The 21,802-nt window shown below is 43.3% G+C and overlaps 1 protein-coding gene and 1 long non-coding RNA gene across 11 annotated transcripts in view; one reads left to right on the top strand and one right to left on the bottom strand.

Annotated features, from left to right (window-relative positions):
* The window catches only part of SBF2 (SET binding factor 2), a 519,305-nt gene extending 501,031 nt beyond the window's left edge, over window positions 1–18,274 (top strand). For all 9 annotated transcript variants that reach the window (XM_073018389.1, XM_073018410.1, XM_008007157.3 and 6 more), the window contains 7 exons: window positions 5,007–5,134; window positions 6,345–6,578; window positions 8,227–8,331; window positions 10,703–10,896; window positions 11,580–11,667; window positions 15,403–15,534; window positions 16,520–18,274. In XM_073018389.1, coding sequence (XP_072874490.1) covers window positions 5,007–5,134; window positions 6,345–6,578; window positions 8,227–8,331; window positions 10,703–10,896; window positions 11,580–11,667; window positions 15,403–15,534; window positions 16,520–16,618 — 980 coding nt within the window. In that variant the 3' untranslated portion in view covers window positions 16,619–18,274. The remainder of the gene's footprint in view (window positions 1–5,006; window positions 5,135–6,344; window positions 6,579–8,226; window positions 8,332–10,702; window positions 10,897–11,579; window positions 11,668–15,402; window positions 15,535–16,519) is intronic.
* LOC119624217 (uncharacterized) overlaps window positions 1–21,802 on the bottom strand; it is a 51,071-nt gene that overhangs the window by 12,389 nt on the left and 16,880 nt on the right. Inside the window, exons 2-3 of one of the 2 annotated variants that reach the window (XR_012093785.1) lie at window positions 13,241–13,313; window positions 11,242–11,426 (exon numbers count right to left, since the gene is read on the bottom strand). The exons of the other annotated variant lie outside the window; for it this stretch is intronic. This is a non-coding gene — a long non-coding RNA (uncharacterized lncRNA). The remainder of the gene's footprint in view (window positions 1–11,241; window positions 11,427–13,240; window positions 13,314–21,802) is intronic. 2 annotated transcript variants of the gene reach the window in all.

Consider the following 21,802-nt stretch of genomic DNA (forward strand, 5'->3'; position numbering starts at 1 on the left):
GTTTAACTCTGAACTATGAATGTAGAGTGGATAAGTGGCCAAATTCTGAAATTATGTACCATGTTAGCTCTTAGCAGGCGGTCATTCCTATAGCATCTTTGTAAAATTAAAATGTTTATTATTGTGATACCTCAAAGTGATCACACTGTTTGAGAAGGAACTTTGACTCATAGTTTTTCCAACCCTGATGCACTCTGATAGGAAGGGTGCCTGCCCTTGGAGACAGCTTGAATAGCAGCTAAGACCCTGTGGTCTGGACCAAACAGACCAGGGTAAAATCCCAGCACCAACTGAGTATTTTGGGGAGGGGTTAAATGCCTCTCTGAGCCTCAGTTTCCTCATCTTTAAAACGAGGACAGTGATACTATCCCACCTGTCAGGGCCATGGTGATCACATGAGAAAATAGTTGTAAACTTTTCACACAGTCACTTAGTCTCTTAGCACAGTCACTACCGCATAGTAAGCACTCAGTAAATTTTAGACATCGCTAGCATTATTAATGATAGTGATGAACTATTTTTTTAATAGCAGTGATAGTTGTAATGAGTAGATTCTGAAAGTCAGCCCTGGTAAAAACATTTCCCAAGGGGATTTTACATTCTTTTGTAACTGTTACAGGGGGAGAGGAAACACATGACTATTTTTGTTAAGACAAGCAAACAAAACTCAGCTCTGTTCAATATATTATATGCACTCAGTATCATAAAGAGGACTCTTAATTCCAAGAAAATATTTACTGATGTTCTCAGTTTGAAATCTGAAATCAGGAAATACTGCTTTCCAGGGCATCCTATTGAAATTGTCTAGTATGATATTTCATACTTTTGATAAGGTAAAGAGCACTGGTGAGACCATTTCCCATCCTATTTATACTTCCAGTCCTTTGTTAACTCATGGAATTGTTATTCTTCACATCACAATCAGAAACCTTAATTTCTTAAGCATCTGCATACTGCTTATTGGGAAGGTAGTAAGTATAGTTGGTTACAACTGCCCCAGGCCTGATCTTTTTTTTTTTCCTTTTTTATTGAGATTGAGTCTCACTTACTCTGTCTCCAAGGCTAGAGTGCATTGGTGCAATCTTGGCTCACTGCAACCTCTGTCTCCCAGGTTCAAGCAATTCTCCTGCCTCAGCCTCCCGAGTAGCTGGGATTACAGGCCCGTGCCACCATGCGCAGCTAATTTTTGTATTTTTAGTAGAGACAAGGTTTCACCATGTTGGCCAGGCTGGTCTTGAATTCCAGGCCTCAAGCAGTCTGCCTGCCTTAGCCGCCCAAAGTGCTGGATTACAGGCATGAGCCACCGTGCCTGGCCAGGTCTGGTCTTAAGTGGACCGACCTGTACCTACAGGGGTCACCATGTCACTCAGCTTTATCACTGAAAGGAACAACATGTACAAATATTGGTGGGAGTAAAACGCAGGTATTTGCCTCCCTGGAGTAGTTGTGTTTTTTGGGAGTTTGTTTTTTTGTTTTGTGGGGTGGGGGGGTTATTTTGTTTTGTTTTGTTTTTGAGGCAGGGTCTCGCTCTGTCTCCCAGGCTGGAGTGCAGTAGTGGCAGGATCTCGGCTCACTGCAGCCTCTGCCTCTGGAACTCAAGCCATCCTCCCACCTCAGCCTCCTGAGTAGCTGGGACCACAGGCACGTGCCCCCATGCTCACATAATTTTTTTATTTTTTGTAGACATGGGGTTCTGTCATGTTGCCCAGGCTAGGTTTTTGGTTTTTTAACAAAGCAGTTTGTTTTGCTGAATTAAGCTGATCAGCAAATTACCTTAGCAGCATGCAGATGTGGCCAAAGACCAAGGCTTCTCCTATAGCAGATGACTGTTCTCTTCATTAGAGAAGCAACAAGGTCTAGTGCAGTGGTTCTCAGGCTTGACTGAACATTAGAATCACCTGGGGAGCTTTTAAAACTTCTAAGGTCCAAGCAACATCCCCAACCACTGAAATCAGAATCTGTGATGGTAAGGCCCAGGCACCAATAGCTTTTAAAACTCCCCAGGTAAGGCCAGGCACGGTGGCTCACACCTGTAATCCCAGCACTCTGGGAGGCCAAGGTGGGTGAATTGCTTGAGGCCAGGAATTCCAGACCAGTCTGGCCAACATGGCAAAACCTCATCTCTACTAAAAATACAAAAATTAGCCAGGCGTGGTGGCATGTGCCTATAATCCCAGCTATTTGGGAGGCTGAAGCACAAGAATTTCTTGACCCCAGGAGGCAGAGGTTGCAGTGTCCAGCCTGGGTGACAGAGTGAGACCCTGTCTCAAAAATAAAGAATAAAAAATAAAAACTCCCCAGGTGAGCCCATTATGCTGCCAAGTCGGAGACCCACCACTGGTCCCACGGGTAGAGCCATAGATCAAGAGTCAGAAAATGTCAGTAACTTTGGGTAAATTACTTCATCTGTTTCCGCATCTGAAAAACTAAATAGCCCTACCTATCACACAGGGCTGTTGAAAAGATTAAATAAAATGATGCAGATAAAAGGATACGTTTGGTATATATTGGAAGATTATCATGATTATTGGAAAATATAAGCATTTCCATCCTATGAAACACGTTTCCTCTTAAAACTCAAAAACACAGGCTGGGTGCAATGGCTCACACCTATAATCCTAGCACTTTGAGAGGCTGAGGTGGGCAGATTGTTTGAGCCCCAGGGAATTCAAGACCAACCTGGGCAACATGGCGAAACCCCATCTCTTCAAAAAAAAGAAAAAGAAAAAGAAACACACACAAAAAATAGCTGGGTGTGGTGGCATACTCCTGTAGTCTCAGCTGTTCAGGAGGCTGCGGTGGGAGGATCACTTGAGCCCAGGAGGTCAAGTCTGCAGTGAGCCGAGATCACACCACCGCACTCCAGCCTGGGTGACAGGGTTGAAACCCTGTTTCAAAAACAATAACACATAAACATGCATTTCAAATCCTAGAATGTCATTGCCGAAGGCTCAGTAGAAATCATCTACCCAGCCTCCTCTCTGGATGTTAGGCCACCTATCTAAATCAGCATCAAAGAAGCCTGGATTTGTGTCCCTAGTCCAGGCTAGGTTGCCTACTTGAGGTCTGTTCCTTCTTGTGTGCTGGTAGATGCACTCGTTATCAAGTCTACAGTGAAACCTTGTTTAGGAACAGCTGTGGTAGCTACCCTCTATATGCCAAGATGATAAAGTAAGTAATCTCAACCACTGCTGGTAGAATTCATCAGTCATAATTTTTTTTTTTCCTTGAGATGGAGTCTCACATTGTTGCCAGGCTGGAGTGCAGTGGTACAATCTCAGCTCACTGCAGCCTCCACCTCCTGGGTTCAAGTGATTCTCCTGCCTCAGCCTCCCGAGTAGCTGGGATTACAGGTGCCCACCACCATGCCCGCCTGATTTTTGTATTTTTAGTAGAGAGAGATTTCACCATGTTGGCAGGCTGGTCTCAAACTCCTGACCTCAAGTGATCCACCTGCCTCAGCCTCCCAAAGTGCTGAGATTACAGGCGTGAGCCACCGTACCATGCTGAGTCATAATTTTTAAGATCTTTAGCAGACAAACTTAAACACAATGAATTATCCTGTGTCCTAAAAGTTTAATATGTTGATTATTACATACTGGATTATGGGGTTGCAATTTGATAGTATTTGGCACTAGCTGTCTGATTTGGACTGTGATAGTATTTGGCACTAGCTGTCTGATTTGGACTATTTTTAAGATGTTCCTTATATGTGTACATGTTGCCCTAAGCCAGCCATATGGATATTGTAAGAAAAGTCCACTGGACTTGGTTCCAATTACAAGGTGTTACAATAGCCCTGAGGAACAGAGGGCCAGGTATTGCATCTCCTCTTCTGGTTTCAGCTCATTCTGTTTCTGTCTACAAAGGTGCCTAGAGCCTATTTCAGCTGGGGCTGACTACCACACAGCCTTTCAGTCTAATCCATGCCTCAAGGCACCAAATGGAGCAATATACAAGGTGGCTGTCCAAATCTTACTGCGACCCCTAGAGCAGTCGCAACTTTGGACATTGGAGTCACTTGAACTTTTAAAATAACTAATATCTCGGGCCATCCCCAGAGGTTCCGATTTAATTGGTCTGAGGTGAGACCTGGGCATTGGGATTTTTTTAAAGCCCTTGGTTTTTCAAATGTACATCCAAGGTTGAGAACTACTGCACTGGATCCTGCAGTTAAAAGGTAGAGAAGAAACTGTTAATTAGTCTTAGGGGCCCCACATATTATGAATTTCATGCCATCTGGGGCTTGAGACATTTTTTTTTTATATATATAAACTGGTAAAATGCATGTTGATTTTGACTGAGTCACTTCATTCCAAGCAAGACACCACTGCTGAGACACCCTTCATGGCCTTTTAAAGAACTACTTTTTGCCTCACCCCAACACATTTTCCTCCCTATTAAAAACAAAGTGGGCTCATGTTAGTAATAGATTGACTATTTGAAAAAGGTATAAAAGTTCTGCTTTTATTTTTAAATCACCCAAGGACACAGACTACACCCTTCTGTCATCTAGAGTCTCAGTAACCATGATCTGTGGTATATATAAACTCCTAAACAAGAAAACACTTTAAATGGCTTCATAATAAACAGCCAACAACTTAAAAGAGAAACATAAAATTATGTTTTTTACTGAGCTTCATCGAATCAACTCTGAAGTCCTTCCATTTCCTCTTGAAAACTATAGACCGCCTCCTGCATGGACTTCTTTGAATCTAGATATAGATGCAGGAGGAGGGTTGGAAGAGTCATGATTGATAGACTGCTGGTTGCTGAGGCAAACTTCATCAGATGTTTCCTCCATCTGGATTTGTTTGCCTATAGCTATGAAATTCATTCCTGTCTTTAGCTTTGCAGTTATTTTCTAACGTTTTTGCACAAATGTTGCTGTTTTTAAAGCCATAAAAAAATTCCACTTTTTTATCTGCTACATGCATCATACTTTTTTTTGGCAAAGTGTTAAAATTTATTGAATTTTGTTTTGTTGGATTTTTTTTAACTTACAGGAACTTTATTTGATGATAAAGGAGAAAAGCATGCCAAAAAGGGAATCTGTATTTGGGAGTGTATTGACAGAATGCACAAGAGGAGTCCCATTTTCTTTAATTATTTATATTCACCATTGGAAATAGAGGTAGAGTAAGAAATCATTTATGTTTAATTTTCTGAAATTTTGTGTTAAGGTTTTCCTTAGTTTTAACATATATAAGCTGTTTAAGCTTTTTATAAACATTGGACTAGGTTTCATACCAAAAAGCTATGTCAAAGTTTAGACATTATAGGTTTGGGTTGTGACACAAATGAAGACTGTTGCCTAAATTCTTGCCACAAAAATTAAGAGCTGGCTCCCAAAACCTAGAAGGGAAAACTTCTAGAGAATCAAAGCAAGGCAACTTTCCCCAGAAAGAAAGAACTAACAGAATTTGAAATATCAACAGGTGGTCTAAGCTGAAAAACCTTAAAATACTTTAGAAAAAGTTTCTTTAAGTCTATCTGTACCAAAGCCATGGAAGGACCCCTATAGGAAGCAGAGATGTTTGGAGCTGAGACCAAGAAGGATAACATATCTCAAGGCAACTGTGCCCCACCATGCACATCTACATAACACACACCCTGGAATGGAACAGATTGGTCTGATAAGCAGTTCCACCATTACTTAGGGCCAAGAGAGGTCCCTCCCCTGGGCCCCAATCATAGAACCCTAGTCTGGCCTTCCTCCAGCTGCATCCTCCTCATGAGGTGAGGAGTACAAGAAACCAAAGGTACATGGTTAAATGCCCCTCCTTCATCTAACCATGCTCTGTCTGGGCACTTCAGAATTCTTTGCCCAAATTCAGGCTGCTCACCAGGCTACTTCTCCAAGTCAGTCTCCTATGTTAGTACATGGACCCCAAGGCCCAAAGAATGGCAAAAAGTAGCAGGTTTGACAGAGTGGACAGAGTTTGACTTTGTGGGCTGGGGTATACATAATCATTCATGTAAGACCCTTAGAATAAAGATAGGGGTGGGAGGAGAAGAGAGGCCCAGGACAGGGGGCTGGGGTGAGCTCTCCCAGTGCCACCACTTGTTAGTATAAAATTCTGAGGAATCCAAGAATTCTCTATTGAACTTGACCTTCTAGGTCATTAGGAAGTTACATTTCTCAATGTAGGAGGGAGGATTGGAAGATGTTTTATTTAATAATTTATCTTGATGTATGACTTTTAAATTAAGATTTAGACATATGGTATTTGAAGTCCACTCATACTCTTCCTCCTCTGGACTCTACAAATGTTAGGGGTTTGCCTGACAGTGAGCTTGGGGTACTTTGGGGTCAAGATGAAACTATATTTCTGTTTTAACAGGCTCTAAAGCCCAATGTAAATGTCTCCAGCCTCAAGAAGTGGGATTACTACATAGAAGAGACCCTGTCCACAGGCCCTTCCTATGACTGGATGATGCTAACCCCCAAGCATTTCCCCTCCGAAGACTCTGACCTGGCTGGAGAAGCTGGGCCGCGGAGCCAGAGGAGAACAGTGTGGCCGTGCTATGATGATGTCAGCTGTACTCAGCCCGATGCTCTCACCAGCCTTTTCAGTGTAAGTCAACCTGGGGCACCAGGGGCCCTGGAGGCACGAGGCCAAAGGAACCAGGCTAAGTTAAGAATGGTTTACAAACTTCTGAACATGGCTCTGCTGACTCTGGGCTAGGGTTATGGTAGCACCCTCCGTGTATGAAGAAACCAGATTTGCTCCCTATCATCAGTGGGGGACCAGGCTTCACTACTGGAAAAGAGTCTCAATAAAAGTGATTTTCCCCAGCACTTTGGGAGGCCGAGACGGGCGGATCACGAGGTCAGGAGATCGAGACCATCCTGGCTAACACGGTGAAACCCCGTCTCTACTTAAAAATACAAAAAACTAGCCGGGCGAGGTGGCGGGCGCCTGTAGTCCCAGCTACTCGGAAGGCTGAGGCAGGAGAATGGCGTGAACCTGGGAGGCGGAGCTTGCAGTGAGTGGAGATCCCGCCACTGCACCCCAGCCCGGCGACAGAGGGAGACTCCGTCTCAAAAGAAAAAAAGTGATTTTCCGGCCTGGCGCGGTGGCTCACGCCTGTAATCCCAGCACTTTGGGAGGCTGAGGTGGGCAGATCACGAGGTCAGGAGATCGAGACCATCCTGGCTAACACAGTAAAACTAAAGCTCATCTCTACTAAAATATAAAAATAAAATAAAATAAAATTAGCTGGGCGTGGTGGCGGGCGCCTACAGTCCCAGCTACTTGGGAGGCTGAGGCAGGAGAATGGCGTGAACCTGGGAGGCGGAGCTTGCAGTGAGTGGAGATCACAGCCGCTGCACTCCAGCCTGGGTGACAGAGCAAGACTCTCAGGGGAAAAAAAAAAGTGATTTTCCAGCATTACAAGGAAGCAATCAAGCAAATGGAGCAATTTACTCCTTCCGGCAGCTTCCCAGCTGTTTCAGTTGCCTGAGCAGCCTTAGTCAGGCCTTGGCTGTGGCTTTTGTGGGTGCTTTACTTCCTCTGGTCAGAAGTGTGGGTGGTCAGTGGCCTGATGGGAGTGCTGCCAACCATCTTCTGCAAGGAATGTTCCGGAACCAACCCCTCCTGGCAGTAGCCAGCCTGAGGAATAGCTTTGAGCCCTGATATAGGCCAGACACTTCCTAAAGAGTCTTCCCCATCTGGTTTCCTGACCAGGAAGAGTATGCTTCAGTAGTCATATTGTCACAGAGGCAGCTGCCCTGATCTCCAGCTTCTCTGTCAGAAGGTATATCTGTTTCCTTGGGTATTTCTTGGCTTATTCTTTCCACATCTGGTTTGAATCATCAGAGTTGAGGGGTTCCTCCTGTCAAGGACTGGCTTCTCATCTACCTCAGCTATTAGGGCTGGGCCATGGGCCAGTGCTTGACCTCTTGCTTTGGCTATCAGATTTCCCATGGGCTGCCCAAGGGTACAGATGTCTGCGATACAGATTTCACATTCTAGTAGGTAAGCTATCCTGTACAAAAAGGCCTAGTTATAGGTCCTAATAAACCATCTTCGCCACAGTGCGGCACACCAGCTAGAGCTCTCTCCACTGTTCCTGGCTGGGAGACCTCTCAGACCCATGTCCACCACTTAACTGCCCTCTGGCCATGCTGCTCACCTGGGCCTAGTACAGAAGCATTATGGCATTGGGGCACGTCCTGATTTCTATGAAATACTGATCAGAAAGCTTTTCATTTATTTGCAGGAAATTGAAAAATTGGAGCACAAATTGAACCAAGCCCCTGAGAAGTGGCAGCAGCTGTGGGAAAGAGTAACCGTGGACCTTAAAGAAGAACCAAGAACAGATCGCGTGAGTTGGCAATGCCCCTTAAGAGCTACTTCTGAGCTTTCTGAGGGTGCTAAGTCAGGTGGAGCCCACTGCCACAAGTGACAAGACCCAGCTGGGTTTATGGCCAGAAGGAAGGGTGGAAAGGGGAGGGGTCATGTCCTGGGGGTCCAGGGCAGAAAGTTCCAAATGACTGAATACTTCCTGAGTGTCTCACTTCACCACAGTGACATACTACTTATGTCTCAGCACCCCAAATCCAAGGGAAATTATTGGGTTCTTTCCTGTCTCACTGCCTGTGTGGTTTCAGCTGATCTTCTACCACATGAGGGAGGAGGGGAATGCCAAGACCATGTTTGCTCCACAGAAAGTATTTTAAAACAACAAAGTATGCCACTTTGTGTTGTTCACAATCCCTTTTCTGTTTCTGACTTAAGAAACATTTATCATAAAAATATTTTAACGATTGGGCAAGGTGGCTCACGCCTATAATCCCAGCACTTTGGGAGGCCGAGGCAGGCAGATCATGAGGTCAAGAGATCGAGACTATCCTGGCCAACATGGTGAAACCCCATCTCTACTAAAAATACAAAAAGTAGCTGGGCATCTGTAATCCTGGCTACTCAGGAGGCTGAGGCAGGAGAATCGCTTGAACTTGGGAGGCAGAGGTTGCAGTGAGTGAGCCGAGATTGCGCCACCACACTCCAGCCTGGTGACAGAACAAGATTCCATCTCAAAAAAAAAAATAATTTTATATATAAAACGAAATACTCTGTTTTCTGCTTCTCATACCCCATTTCCTATTTCTGATCTAATATGGTACACACCTTCGCATCCTATTTAATCCACTGTGAGGGAATGGTATTCCCTCTCCTATGTGAGGAACAGGCACAGAGATCATCCAGTGGCAACTGGTAGAGCCACCAATCGAACCCACATCAGACTGGCTCCATATGCAACAGAAGGGAAATTAGGATAGATGAGTGTTCTGAAGAACAGTTCAGGAAGAAGAGGCCAGCAGGTCATATGTTACAGAAAAGTCAAGAAGAATGGAAGGTAGAAGAAAACCTTTGTGGTAAAAAGAGACCATCTGGGGCTCTATCTCTTAACCTCAAATAGCAATTCAGGAGCTGTTATCAGACAGACAACAGGTGGGTGATGCCTTAATGCTTTTTTGTTAGAAAAATAATAGTTTATTGATTTTTTCTGATAATGAAAGTAATAATGTTCATTTTTTTGAAAGAACACACAAAGTTATAAAATAGAAGATGAGAATCACCCACAATTTATAGCCTAGAAGTAAACCACTGTGCTATCAAACTTGTTTTACCTTTACAAATTCACATATAAAAGAGATTTACTAGACATACTATTTTAAACCTGCTTTTTCGGCCGGCAGCGGTGGCTCAAGCCTGTAATCCCAGCACTTTGGGAGGCCGAGGCGGGCAGATCACTAAGTCAGGAGATCGAGACCATCCTGGCTAACATGGTGAAACCCCGTCTCTACTAAAAAATACAAAAAACTAGCCGGGCGTGGTGGCGGCGCCTGTGGTCCCAGCTACTCGGGAGGCTGAGTCAGGAGAATGGCGTAAACCCGGGAGGTGGAGCTTGCAGTGAGCTGAGATCCGGCCACTGCACTCCAGCCTGGGCGACAGAGCCAGACTCCGTCTCAAAAAAAAAAAAAAAAAAAAAAAAATACAAAAAATTAGCTGGGCATGGTGGTGTGCACCTGTAATCCCAGCTACTCGGGAGGCTGAACCCAGGAGGCAGAGGTTGTAGTAAACCAAGATCACACCACTGCACTCCAGCCTGGGCAATAGAGTGAGACCCTGTCTCAAAAAAAAAATCATCATCTTTATTTTTTTTGAGATAGGGTCTCACTCTGTCACCCAGGCTGGAGTGCAGTGGTGTGATCATGGCTCACTATAGCCTCAACCTCCCGGGTTCTGGTGATCATCCCAAGTCGCTGGGACTACAGGCACACATCACCATACTCGGCTCATTTTTAAAATGTTTTTTGTAGAAATGGGGCTTCATGTTGCCCGGGCTGGTCTCGAACTCCTGGACTCAAGTGATCCACTCACCTCGGCCTCCCAAAGTGCTGGGATTACATGTGTGAGCCACCACGCCTGGCCATAGCAACATCATTTTTTAATGGCTGTCTAGAATTCCACTGTATGGAAATGCCATAATTTGTTTAATGTCCCTAATAATGGACGGGTAGGTTGTTTCCACTTTTTACCAAGATAACTAACTCTGGGACTGATATTGTTGTACATTATCATTGCTTATTCGTCCAGTTTTTTCCCTGAGATAAATATTTGTAAATGAAATGTTCCAGTCAGTGGCTTAAGTGTCTGTAAAGATTTCCTAGCTCCTGTCCTGTCTTTTTCAGTCCCAAAGACACCTGTCGAGGTCCCCAGGAATTGTGTCTACCAACCTACCTTCCTATCAGAAGAGGTCTCTGCTACATCTCCCAGACAGCAGCATGGGGGAGGAACAGAATTCCAGCATCTCCCCATCCAATGGAGTGGAGCGAAGAGCAGCCACGCTCTATAGCCAGTATACATCCAAGAATGAGGAAAACAGGTGACATGCTGAATCCTGCTCGGTGTGCTGAAGACTTCCCCACACCACCTGAGGCTAAACCACAGGTCCCTCAATAAGCTAGGCCTGTGCACTACAGTCTTTTATAAACTTGAAATGGATTTGCTTTAACTTTTGTAATGCTTTAGATGTCTCTTTGAAAAGAAAAAAAAAAATTACAACTAAAAATAATGCCAAGAGGTTGTAGTTATTTGTAGTTGAGTCCTGATGGCTCTTTTCTCCTGTCTGCCAGAACGTTTGAGGGAATATGTGTTAGCCAGCACTTTGTCAGTGGCAAACATCAGAAATCCAGCTTATGCTAGCTGAAGCAAAAAGGAATTTACTCACATAAACTAGGACAGTCAAGGGTATGCTAGCTTCTCACACAGTATCTTCTATCCATTTCCCGGCTCTGCTTTGCCCTCTCTCTGTGTTATGTCAGTCCCAGCATGGCACAAAAGATGGCTACTGATCATTCCAAGCCTCACAGATGTGGTAATCCCAGTAGAAAGCAGCAGTCTTTCCCCAGAGGTCTAGTAGAAAAATTCCAGGGAGAACTCTCATTGGCCATTTTTGGATCATCTAGGGGAAATAGAGACTTGACAAAAACAACAGACATCCCCTCCCCTTTACAGCATTTCGTAAGTGTAAATCAAAATTAACTCTCCTGTCATCATTTCTTCTAGGTCCTTTGAGGGAACACTTTATAAAAGAGGGGCTTTGCTGAAAGGTTGGAAGCCCCGTTGGTTTGTTTTGGATGTAACAAAACATCAGGTAATACTCTTAAAGCCAAAAGAAATTATTTCTGTCTAGGCTAGTCCCAGTCCCTGGCTATTATGTGGCTCTAGCAGACAGATAGATTCCTCATGTACAGACTGCTTTTTTAGTGCCTCTCATATGCAGTCTGCAGGCTCCTCAAGGGCCCCAGATGTCCCTGAGTAAGGGCAATAGCCTTCCGAGGAAGTTTCCCAAGTAGCTTGGCCTGGTACTTGCAGGCTGAGGCAGCAACAGTCGAGCCCAGAGCATACAGCAATAGAACTCTTTTTTTTAATGCTCAGATATCTCTTGCTGCCTGATCTTAAAACCCAGGTGAGGGGATTCCTGAGGTTTTCAGCCTGTTGCATACATGCACATATAAGCCTGTGCCTGTGAACACTCCTCAGAATACAGGTTACCTTTGTCCTTGCAGCAGAAAGCATCCATTCAAAACGGAGGGCATTAATTTATTCTACAAACATTTATCGAACACCACCTCTGTGCCCATTGCTGTACTGGTTAGTAAAGAAGGCACTGTTAGGCCGGGCGCGGTGGCTCAAGCCTGTAATCCCAGCACTTTGGGAGGCCGAGACGGGCGGATCACGAGGTCAGGAGATCGAGACCATCCTGGCCTACACGGTGAAACCCCGTCTCTACTGAAAAATACAAAAAACTAGCCGGGCGATGTGGCGGACGCCTGTAGTCCCAGCTACTCGGGAGGCTGAGGCGGGAGAATGGCGTGAACCCGGGAGGCGGAGCTTGCAGTGAGCTGAGATCCGGCCACTGCACTCCAGCCTGGGCGACAGAGCGAGACTCCGTCTCAAAAAAAAAAAAAAAAAAAAAAAAAAAAAAAAAAAAAAAAAAAAAAAAAAAGAAGGCACTGTTACCCTTCAAAGATGGCAGCAACAGGGGAGCAAAGGGGCCCCAAAAGAGGCAGAAGGGGATGTGCCCACCCAAACTTGGAATTCATCATGGGCAAGTACTAGACTGGACCTTGCTGACTATGTCAAGAAATCTTTTGACTACTGTTAGGTTCTTAGCTATTCCTGTAGCAGCCTCTGCAATCCTTAGCATCATAGTCTTTACTCCAGTGATTTCAAGGGAGAAATCCTACCCAAACCTCCAGCAGCTCTGCACCCTGCATTACTGAGAGCTGCATGGTCTCCTGTGTTCTGACTGCAGGCCTTACTCTACCTTGGAATTGACCACTCAGCCTTGAGGCTGAGGGTTACACATTTTGATTATCAATGCATTTACTATAAAATGGAATCTGTTAGGAAAAACCTGAACTGTTACTCCTATAATACAGTGCTTTGGTTGGACCTGCATCTAGAAGACTCCTTCCAAATGAAGACTATATTTGGGGTCCAGCTTTTCCTCTACTTAAGGAATTTCATAATGATTACAGAGTCTTTGTGGGACAATATAGATAATTTATGTTCAAATATACAAATGGAAGCCCTGTTAGGGAGCTATACTCTGAAATCATAGAGCCTACACTGTGTAAAAAAGTTCCATTAAACTTCTAAATATAACATAGGAGAACGTCATAATTTTTCTATAATTTACAATTACATCAAATTATACTTACATTCTTACCAGTCTTCTGGACTTCTTTAACATGAAAGATACAGTTTTTCCACTTAGCCCTGCTTATACCATGCCTGAGAGGAGAGACAGAGAAAAGTCTCAGGCCAGAGCCACATTGTCAGAAGCACCACTTTCCTGCCATGTACACTAGAGAGTAAAATCCACAGATTATGGCCCAATAAGGCTTATTCCCTAGCAGTCTCTTTGACATTTTTCCTTTTTTTTTTGAGGCAGAGTCTCGCTTGTTGCCCAGGCTGGAGTGCAATGGTGCAGTCTCAGCTCACTGCAAGCTCCGCCTCCAGGGTTCTCGCCATTCTCCTGGCTCAGCCTCCCAAATAGCTGCGACTACAGGCGCCCGCTACCACACCCAGCTAATTTTTTGTATTTTTAGTAGAGACTGGGTACGGGGTTTCACTGTGTTAGCCAGGATGGTCTCGATCTCCTGACCTCGTGATCTGCCCGCCTTGGCCTCCCAAAGTGCTGGGATGATTTTTTTTTTCCTTTTTTTATTATTCCAAAAGGCAATATATGCTTATTATGCCACATTCAAACATTTCATACAGATCTCAAAATCCCCTGTGTAGTCAAACGCTAAGCTATTTATTGTGTTCTTTAAAAATCATTTTTTATCTACATGCTGTTGGCAACTTGATCTTTAAAATGTCTTGAACAGTTTTCCTATATGAGTTCTGTATGAACTCATATAGATCTTCCATATTGTTTTTGAAAAGCTCTATAGTATTCCATTTTATTGATGGATTGTCATTTAATGTATTCACTGCTGCACTGAAAGACAAATATGTCTTTTCCAATGTTTAGCTGATAAAGCTGAAGGAAACTTCTTCATACATCTTTCTTTGCATGCTTATAGGAGTATTTCTGTAGGACTACTTTATAAAGGTGGGAAAGGTGTTTCTTTTTTTTTTTTTTTTTTGAGATGGAGTTTCACTCTTGTCACCCAGGCTGGAGTGCAGTGGTGCATTCTCGGCTCACTGCAACCTCTGCCTCCTGGGTTCAAGCGATTCTCCTGCCTCAGCCTCCCCAGTAGCTGGGATTACTAGTGCCCACCATGCCCAGCTAATTTTTGTATTTTTAGTAGAGACGGGATTTCACCATATTGGTCAGGCTGGTCTCAAACTCCTGACCTCAAGTGATCCACCACCTCAGCCTCCCACAGTGTTGGGATTACAGGCGTGAGCCACTGCGCCCAGCCTGGAAAGATATTTCAATAGGCATAAGCATTCTAAATTTTAGTTGATATTGCCAATTTGTTCTCCAAAAAATTTCCAACAAATTATATTCACACTGGCAGTATTTGAGATGATCTAGTACCTTATTGGATATCATCAGCCATTTTTAATATTTCTCAATCCAAAAGTGGAATCTCATTGTCATTTACTTTTCTTTGATTAATGAAGTTGATCATCTTTTCAAATATTTATAAGTCATTTGTATTTCTCTGTGACTCGCCTGTTGAGATATTTTGAGCATTTTTCTACTAGATTGTTTATCTTTTTCTTATCAATTTCTGGGAATTCTGTATATTACTAAACATTAGCCCCCTTTTTATATGTTACATATACTTTTTACAGTTGTTACTTCACTTTTTTTTTTATTATTTTGTTTTTTGAGACAGGGTCTTACTCAGGCTGGAGTACAGTGGCAGGATCTCAGCTTACTGCAGCTTGACCTCACAGGCTCGAGCAATCCTCCCACCTCAGCCTCCTGAGTAGCTGGAACTACGGGCATGCACCACCACGACTGGCTAATTTTTGTATGTTTTTGTAGAGACAGGGTTTCACCACATTGCCCAGCCTGCTGTCGAACTCCTAGGCTTAAGTGATCCATCCATCTTGGCCTCCCAATGTACTGGGATTACAGGCATAAACCACCATGCCCAGCCTTAATTCTATTTTTTAAGATGTAATACATTTATTTGTTCAATTTTCAAACAGTACATAAGTCTTTCCCTCAGTGCTTTCTCCAAGCCACCTAGTTCTTCCTAAAAGCAACAAGTAACATTAATTTTTTGTGTATTCTTCCAGGCATAGTTTAGCATATATAACCAAGGTACAGAGGAAGGTATTCAAATACAGTTTGAAAAGCCATGCCATTTTCTCTTTCTGTGTCTCTTATATCTCACTTGTATCCTTTTGGTTCCAGCTGCGATACTATGACTCAGGTGAGGACATGAGCTGTAAAGGCCACATTGATCTGGCTGAAGTAGAAATGGTCATCCCTGCTGGCCCCAGCATGGGAGCCCCGAAGCACACAAGTGACAAGGCTTTCTTTGATGTAAGTTGATCTTACTTCTCTTTTCCTGGCTCTGTCTGCACATCATTCTATCTGTCTCCAAGAATGATGGAGCCCTCAGAGCAATTGGTGGTGACTACAGATGGATGACAGACCCCCTTGGCTATGGGAATTGTTCCAGAGCTTGAACTCAGCATTATTGACCCCAAGGCTGTCCTCTCTTCCTGTCTGTATGTCTCAGAAAAGCTGTATACTGCTTTATGCAAAAGGAGTCCAGCCGCACATGGAAACAGATGAACTCCTTGTTAAATGCTGTTAGTTCAGTTACTACCTACTTTCAAGAACAGATGCTATTTCCCTAGTATTCAGCGGTCTTCATGCTTGACAACCCACAAAAGACTGTCCTTAGGCACACATGAGAAGTATCTACCCTAACATCTTCAGCAGCCCTCACGTGGGCTATGGGGCACTTTATAGGCCACATAATAGAAGGGGACTTATGTAGTCCCTGGAGTCAAGCAGGGCTTCATAAAGAAGATAGGTCATCCTTTATTGCCCTGCTCAGGCCATGAGATCGTTTTCCTGACAGTGGGCTTCCAATATGGCTCCAACTGAAGAAAGGGGACACAAAGGTCAACTTTATGGTATGGATGAATCTCAGGCATCCCCCTGGAGCACAAGGAGCTCCCTCACCTTTAGTGCATTGGTGCAGTGCATGGGAGAGGTTAAAGGCACCATTCATTGCCGACCCTTCCTCCTTAGTCAAAGAAGACACTAAGAAAATGCAAAGTAAGGCGCTCTCAGTGTGTCTCCTTTTCCTGCCAGTACCCTTCTATCAACATCCCCTATGACTCTAAAGACCAGAAAAGTAAAGGCAGTAACAGTATGGTAGTTGAGGAGAAAAATTCATACAGAGGTTCTGGGGCAGTATGGAAAAGAAAGGTCACAGGGACTGATTTACCACTTACCCAAATCTATAAAACAGCCCTGCCCTTCATCTCTGGTTCTCTGTCATTTGGTTTTGTAGCTTAAGACCAGCAAACGTGTGTATAACTTCTGCGCCCAGGATGGACAGAGTGCCCAGCAATGGATGGACAGGATCCAGAGCTGTATCTCTGATGCCTGATGCCTATGGTCAACCTATGCCGAAGAAATAGAGGAACTCATGCTGCCAGATAGAAAAAAAAAAGCATGGATCCTTGAGGAGCTGACGACACGTTATCCCAGGGCCTGAGGTTCTCCTGCCCAGTCCCTTCTTGCAGGGGTTGCTATATCTACTTAACCTGAATAGATGTTTCACACAGGTCTGGTCAATAGCCCCATGCACTCCCTATATCTTGCACTACATTTTTCTAACAGGGTCTTAGTGGTTAATGATCAGAAGATGTCTCCTGAGCCAACTGTGAACCTCACCCAGGCAAAATGGCTACCACCTACTTGGGTCCTTCATGAAAGCTATAGATCCTTTTTTGTTCTCCAGGGTCATAATTTGCTTGGAGACCTGTTTAACAAGCAAAAATCAAAACCCTCCAAGATTGTCTCATATTCTACCTAGACTAGGTTTCCTATGAGAGGCATCTACTTGTACTGCCTGACCTTTGAGATGCTCAGTTCTCTGGTGCTGCCAAAAGGTGCTTCCATGGTCCCTTCTCTGCCATTGGGGTTCACAACAAGAGATGTCATTGTTCAGTAGCAGGCAAAGAGGGAGCACACAGCATTATTCTGATGGAAAAAGATTATCCAGGGAATGGTACAACAATGACCAGCCCAATGCAGGAAAACACTACTTCCAAAACATTAAATTCTCTATCCAAAACATTGAATTCTCTAGACCAGAGGTGCTCTGAGGATCCAGGGCCTTGTGTTCTTATGTATCTTCTGCTTCCTGACAGTTTCTTTTTCAAAATAACATGCAAAAAAAGCTGAATGCACTAACTCACAAAACAAACACTTGCACTGAACTCCCAATGAAGTGAAGATGTTGGAAAGACAGAGGCCAGCTATTTAGGACCACACACACCTGTGACAAGGGCTGTGTTGACCACAGTCACACTGTGGCATGACTGGATACCCAAACTACACTTCTCCACATGAAAAGTAAGAACTGTCTTTAGATTTTCTTTACTTTCATAACTTGTGTTTGTTTAGCTTAAGACCCAAGAAATGCTGTTTGCTCATGGTAAACAGAAACAGCATCTTTGCTACAGCCACTGACACCAGCTGGCGTCATAGGTAGCTAGATCATTGCATTTGTTTTGAAATGTTAATATGTTAAATACTAAACTAATATTTCAAAAATGTGTATATATGATTTCTATATCCTTGTTTTTCAGATAGCCTGCTTATAATTTAATATAAATTAACTGATGCATTCATAAGATTTCAATAATGAAATGGTTCCCTTTTTTAAAAATAAAAATACATTGTCTTTGTAGATTAAAAATAAGTCAGAATTTCAAATTTAAAATTGTCTACACACTAGGAAATAGAACTGTGTTAATATATAAGAAATTCGGGGATAATTAAGAATGAAAGACTTTTCTATCATTTCCATTTTATAAATTGCCACCTGTGAAAATGGTTTTTGCACATTATTTGTATTTTTCTTTGTATATGAAATAATTTTTTGTACTTTGTAAAATATGGAGCCCATTGTACCTTCAGCTATTTGAGACTATACACAGTGCTTCTTTTGTAACTGGACTATTTTAACTTTCATGAAGGCATTACATTGCCTCACATTCACTAACCACCTTGAATTAAATTTATTTCTTAAGAAAAAGCATCCTTCATTTACTGTGAACTGAAGTTCATTCTGTAGTGCACAGCACGCAGGAGGGTAACACTCAGGATTCATACATGGGACTAAAGGTTCAAGGATAAAACAAAGCATGGCCCACTTTGTGCCTTCATTCTCCTAATGTCATCACTGCCCTTTGCTCAAGAAGTAACCAGGGATACTGAACATGTTAGCATGAGCTTCTGGGTTCCAGACACACTTCTGCAGAGTTTAGGTAAGAGACTTGAGGCCAAGATTCTCACATGTGCTGCCACTCCTACCGCTGTCTAATAAGCTGTTTGTTTGAAATTGCTTAAGTCCCTTACCTATTCTGGGTCCATTCCACCACCTAGAGTATATAGTAATTTGTGAAAATTTTAGGCATGAGACATTGAAGTCTGAGCAGCAGATTTTTCTGCTTCAGGGAATTTTTTTTTTTTTTTTTTGAGACGGAGTCTCGCTTTGTTACCCAGGATCTGGAGTGCAGTGGCGCGATCTCAGCTCACTCCAAGCTCTGCCTCCCGGGTTCACACCATTCTGGCTCAGCCTCCCAAATAACTGGTACCATGCCCGGCTAATTTTTTGTATTTTTAGTAGAGACGGGGTTTCTCCGTGTTCGCCAGGATGGTCTCGATCTCCTGACCTCGTGATCTGCTCTCCTCGGCCTCCCAAACAGGGAATTGTTAAACAGCACAAATGATCAGTGATTTCAGTTCTAGACAGTACTTCTTTGGTTAAGCCCATGAGTTTACCTCATGTAGCCAACAGAGAATGCAAGTTTTCATCTCAGGCTGAGCCTTTAAGTCCTTTGACATCCAGAGTCCTCTGAGCCAAGCAAGAGGACCCCAAAGAGCCACTGAGGCTCAAGGTGAGACAGTGACATATTCCCTGAGCTTTCGGTTCTCCTCAGTCTCAAGAGCATGCTGATCTAAGCCAAGGGCCCTCAAGCCTTTCCTTGGTCCTGGGCCTCTCAACAGCTACCATTACGCATTGCTGTGTCCCTGAGATTCAGTCAGGCGGGAAACAACTGGGATTAGGGGTTGAGTAGAAGCTGTGTTCACAGTGTCAGTATCTGGATGCCCTTCATTCCTCAGGTCTTAACTGTAAAAGGGGAGAATACTGGGTTCTGTAAACCAAAAATAAAATTCTAAGACCCCCAGATAACTGAATGGATCCTTCTCAGCCAAGGGAGTTCCAAAGAAACCTGAAAAACGAGTTCTGGTCATGATGCTGGGGCAAGGAGGTGGACAGGCCTCATTACAGCCTCTCCCTTTTGGAGTTTAGACACAACAGACTAGCATTAACATTAAAACAGATCTTAAGACTGACAAAACAGACTGTCACAATAAAATACCAAATTCCAACCTGACTCTAGTATAGCATCACATAACAGATAGTAAGCCCTAAAGGAAATCAAAGCTTTTTTAATCCCAAAATACATTCCTTTTACATATTTTGAAATGGCCCTGCAAAGCTGTATCTTGGGGGTATTTACATTCTATAGAGGATCCCTTTCCCTTCCCAGGTCTTTTTCTGATCCTGAAGAGATTAGCTAAGAGTCTAGTGCCTTTTATTAAATGTCTGAATAGGAAATATTTGCTATCTGTTGCCTCTAAGGGCAGCCACCTATGAGACTTCGTCTACATAAGAAACTAGGTCTCTACAACCCCTTATCTTAACCTAAACTCTCAATTTCAGCCTTTTAGATAATAACTCCTTCAACCAATTGCCTATCAGAAATCTTTGAATCCACCTGTGACCTATAAGCTTCCGCCTTTCCAGGCCAGACCAATTTGTACTTCACATGCATTGGTTGATGTCTTATGTCTCCCTAAAACATATAAAAACAAGAACCTTTAACCCAACCACCTTGGGCTTGTATTCTCAGGACCTCCTGAGGCTGTGTCCTGGGTCACAATCCTTAACCTTGGAAAAATAAATCTCTAAATTGATTGAGACCCGTCTCTCGTACTTTTTTGCTTTACAGTTCCAAGGGAGAAAGACCAGGGCTTGGCTGCCTGCAAGAGCCTTAACAGGGCCCTTCCTTCTGTGGTCCCAGTGACAAAACCCTTCTAATATGGGCTCTTGAAAGATGCAAACTCAAAGGAGCACATAGCATAAAGTCACTTCCCAACCCCTTTGACCCAAATCCTTTATTCCCACCTCCCAAACCCCTTCACTCTACTGTCTCCACCCCAGAGCTAGAGCTTAAACTGCTAATAACATGGCAGATTTGCTTCTCAAGGGAAACTGACATTTTTAGGTATTTAATCAGGGATTCTTGTAAGAGTTGTTAAGTAGCCCTATCATCCCATAAAGAATTTCTGAAAGATCCCAAGTTGATAACAGGGAAGTGCCCTCAGCAATCCCAGCCAAAGCTATTAATTAAGCAGTGAATAAAACAGTGTTGATGAAGAGATAGGGTTTACAGCAGCACCATCAAGCATATATAATGCAAGCCACATAGGTATCTTTAAGTTTAAAAAAAAGATGACATTAATTTTAATATATTTGTTTTTACCATATATTTACTCCAATATATCAAAAATATTTTAATGCGTAAACAATACAAAAAAAACTAATGAAATATATTCCTTGTTCATACTAAATCCTCAAAATCTAGTGTGTATTTTATACTTACAGCACATCTGAGTTTGGACTAATATGTTTTTTTCAGAGGCCACTTCTGATAAAACAAATGCATATCATGTTTCTATACCAGTTCTCCAACATCAACTGGACATCCAACAATCCAGTTCAAGTCTGACACTAACTCCCCAGATTTAGCACAGACTCCACAAGTTCAGGTCTGTCTTTAAGACTGCCCCCACTTCAAACACTAGTTGCAAGTTCCAAGGGCCACCAGAACTTCTAACCAACCAGCTATAAATATGAAGGTTTCCACAACCCCCTTCTCAGGTTCAGTAATTTGCCAGAACAAATCACATAACTCAGAAAAACACTTTACTTACATTTACCAGCTTATTTCTAAGCGATAAACCTCAGGATCAGCCACAGGGAAGAGATGCACGGTATGGAGGGAGGCAGCACACCACCTGCCCAGCATCTGATGTGTTCACCAACCCAGAGGCACTCCTTATCTCATTATTCAAGAGGTTTTACAACCCAGTCTCCAGTTACCCTCCCTCCCCCGAGGTTGGGGTTGGCTGAAAGTTCCCACCCTCTATTCACTAGTCTGGTCTTTCAGACAACCAGCACGCATCCTTAACCTAGCTAGGGACCCCACCTGAATCACCTTGTTAGCATAAACTCAGGTGTTGCGAAGAGCAGTTATGAGTAACAAAAGATACTCTTAAAGGGTGGGGTGTGTTAGAAATAACTTTTAAAAGAAACTATCACTTAAGAAATTTCTAGGGTTTTAGACACTGTGTGCCAGGAACCCAGAACAAAGAACAAATATATTTTGTACTCTACCACAACTAGCCTTATTTCCACTGCTACCACGCTAAACAATACATATTTACAGCAAATAGCCTGCTCACAGCAGAGTGCTGGGTGGCAAGAGACCTG

Source organism: Chlorocebus sabaeus, chromosome 1, assembly GCF_047675955.1.
Source record: "Chlorocebus sabaeus isolate Y175 chromosome 1, mChlSab1.0.hap1, whole genome shotgun sequence".
Taxonomy (NCBI): domain Eukaryota; kingdom Metazoa; phylum Chordata; class Mammalia; order Primates; family Cercopithecidae; genus Chlorocebus; species Chlorocebus sabaeus.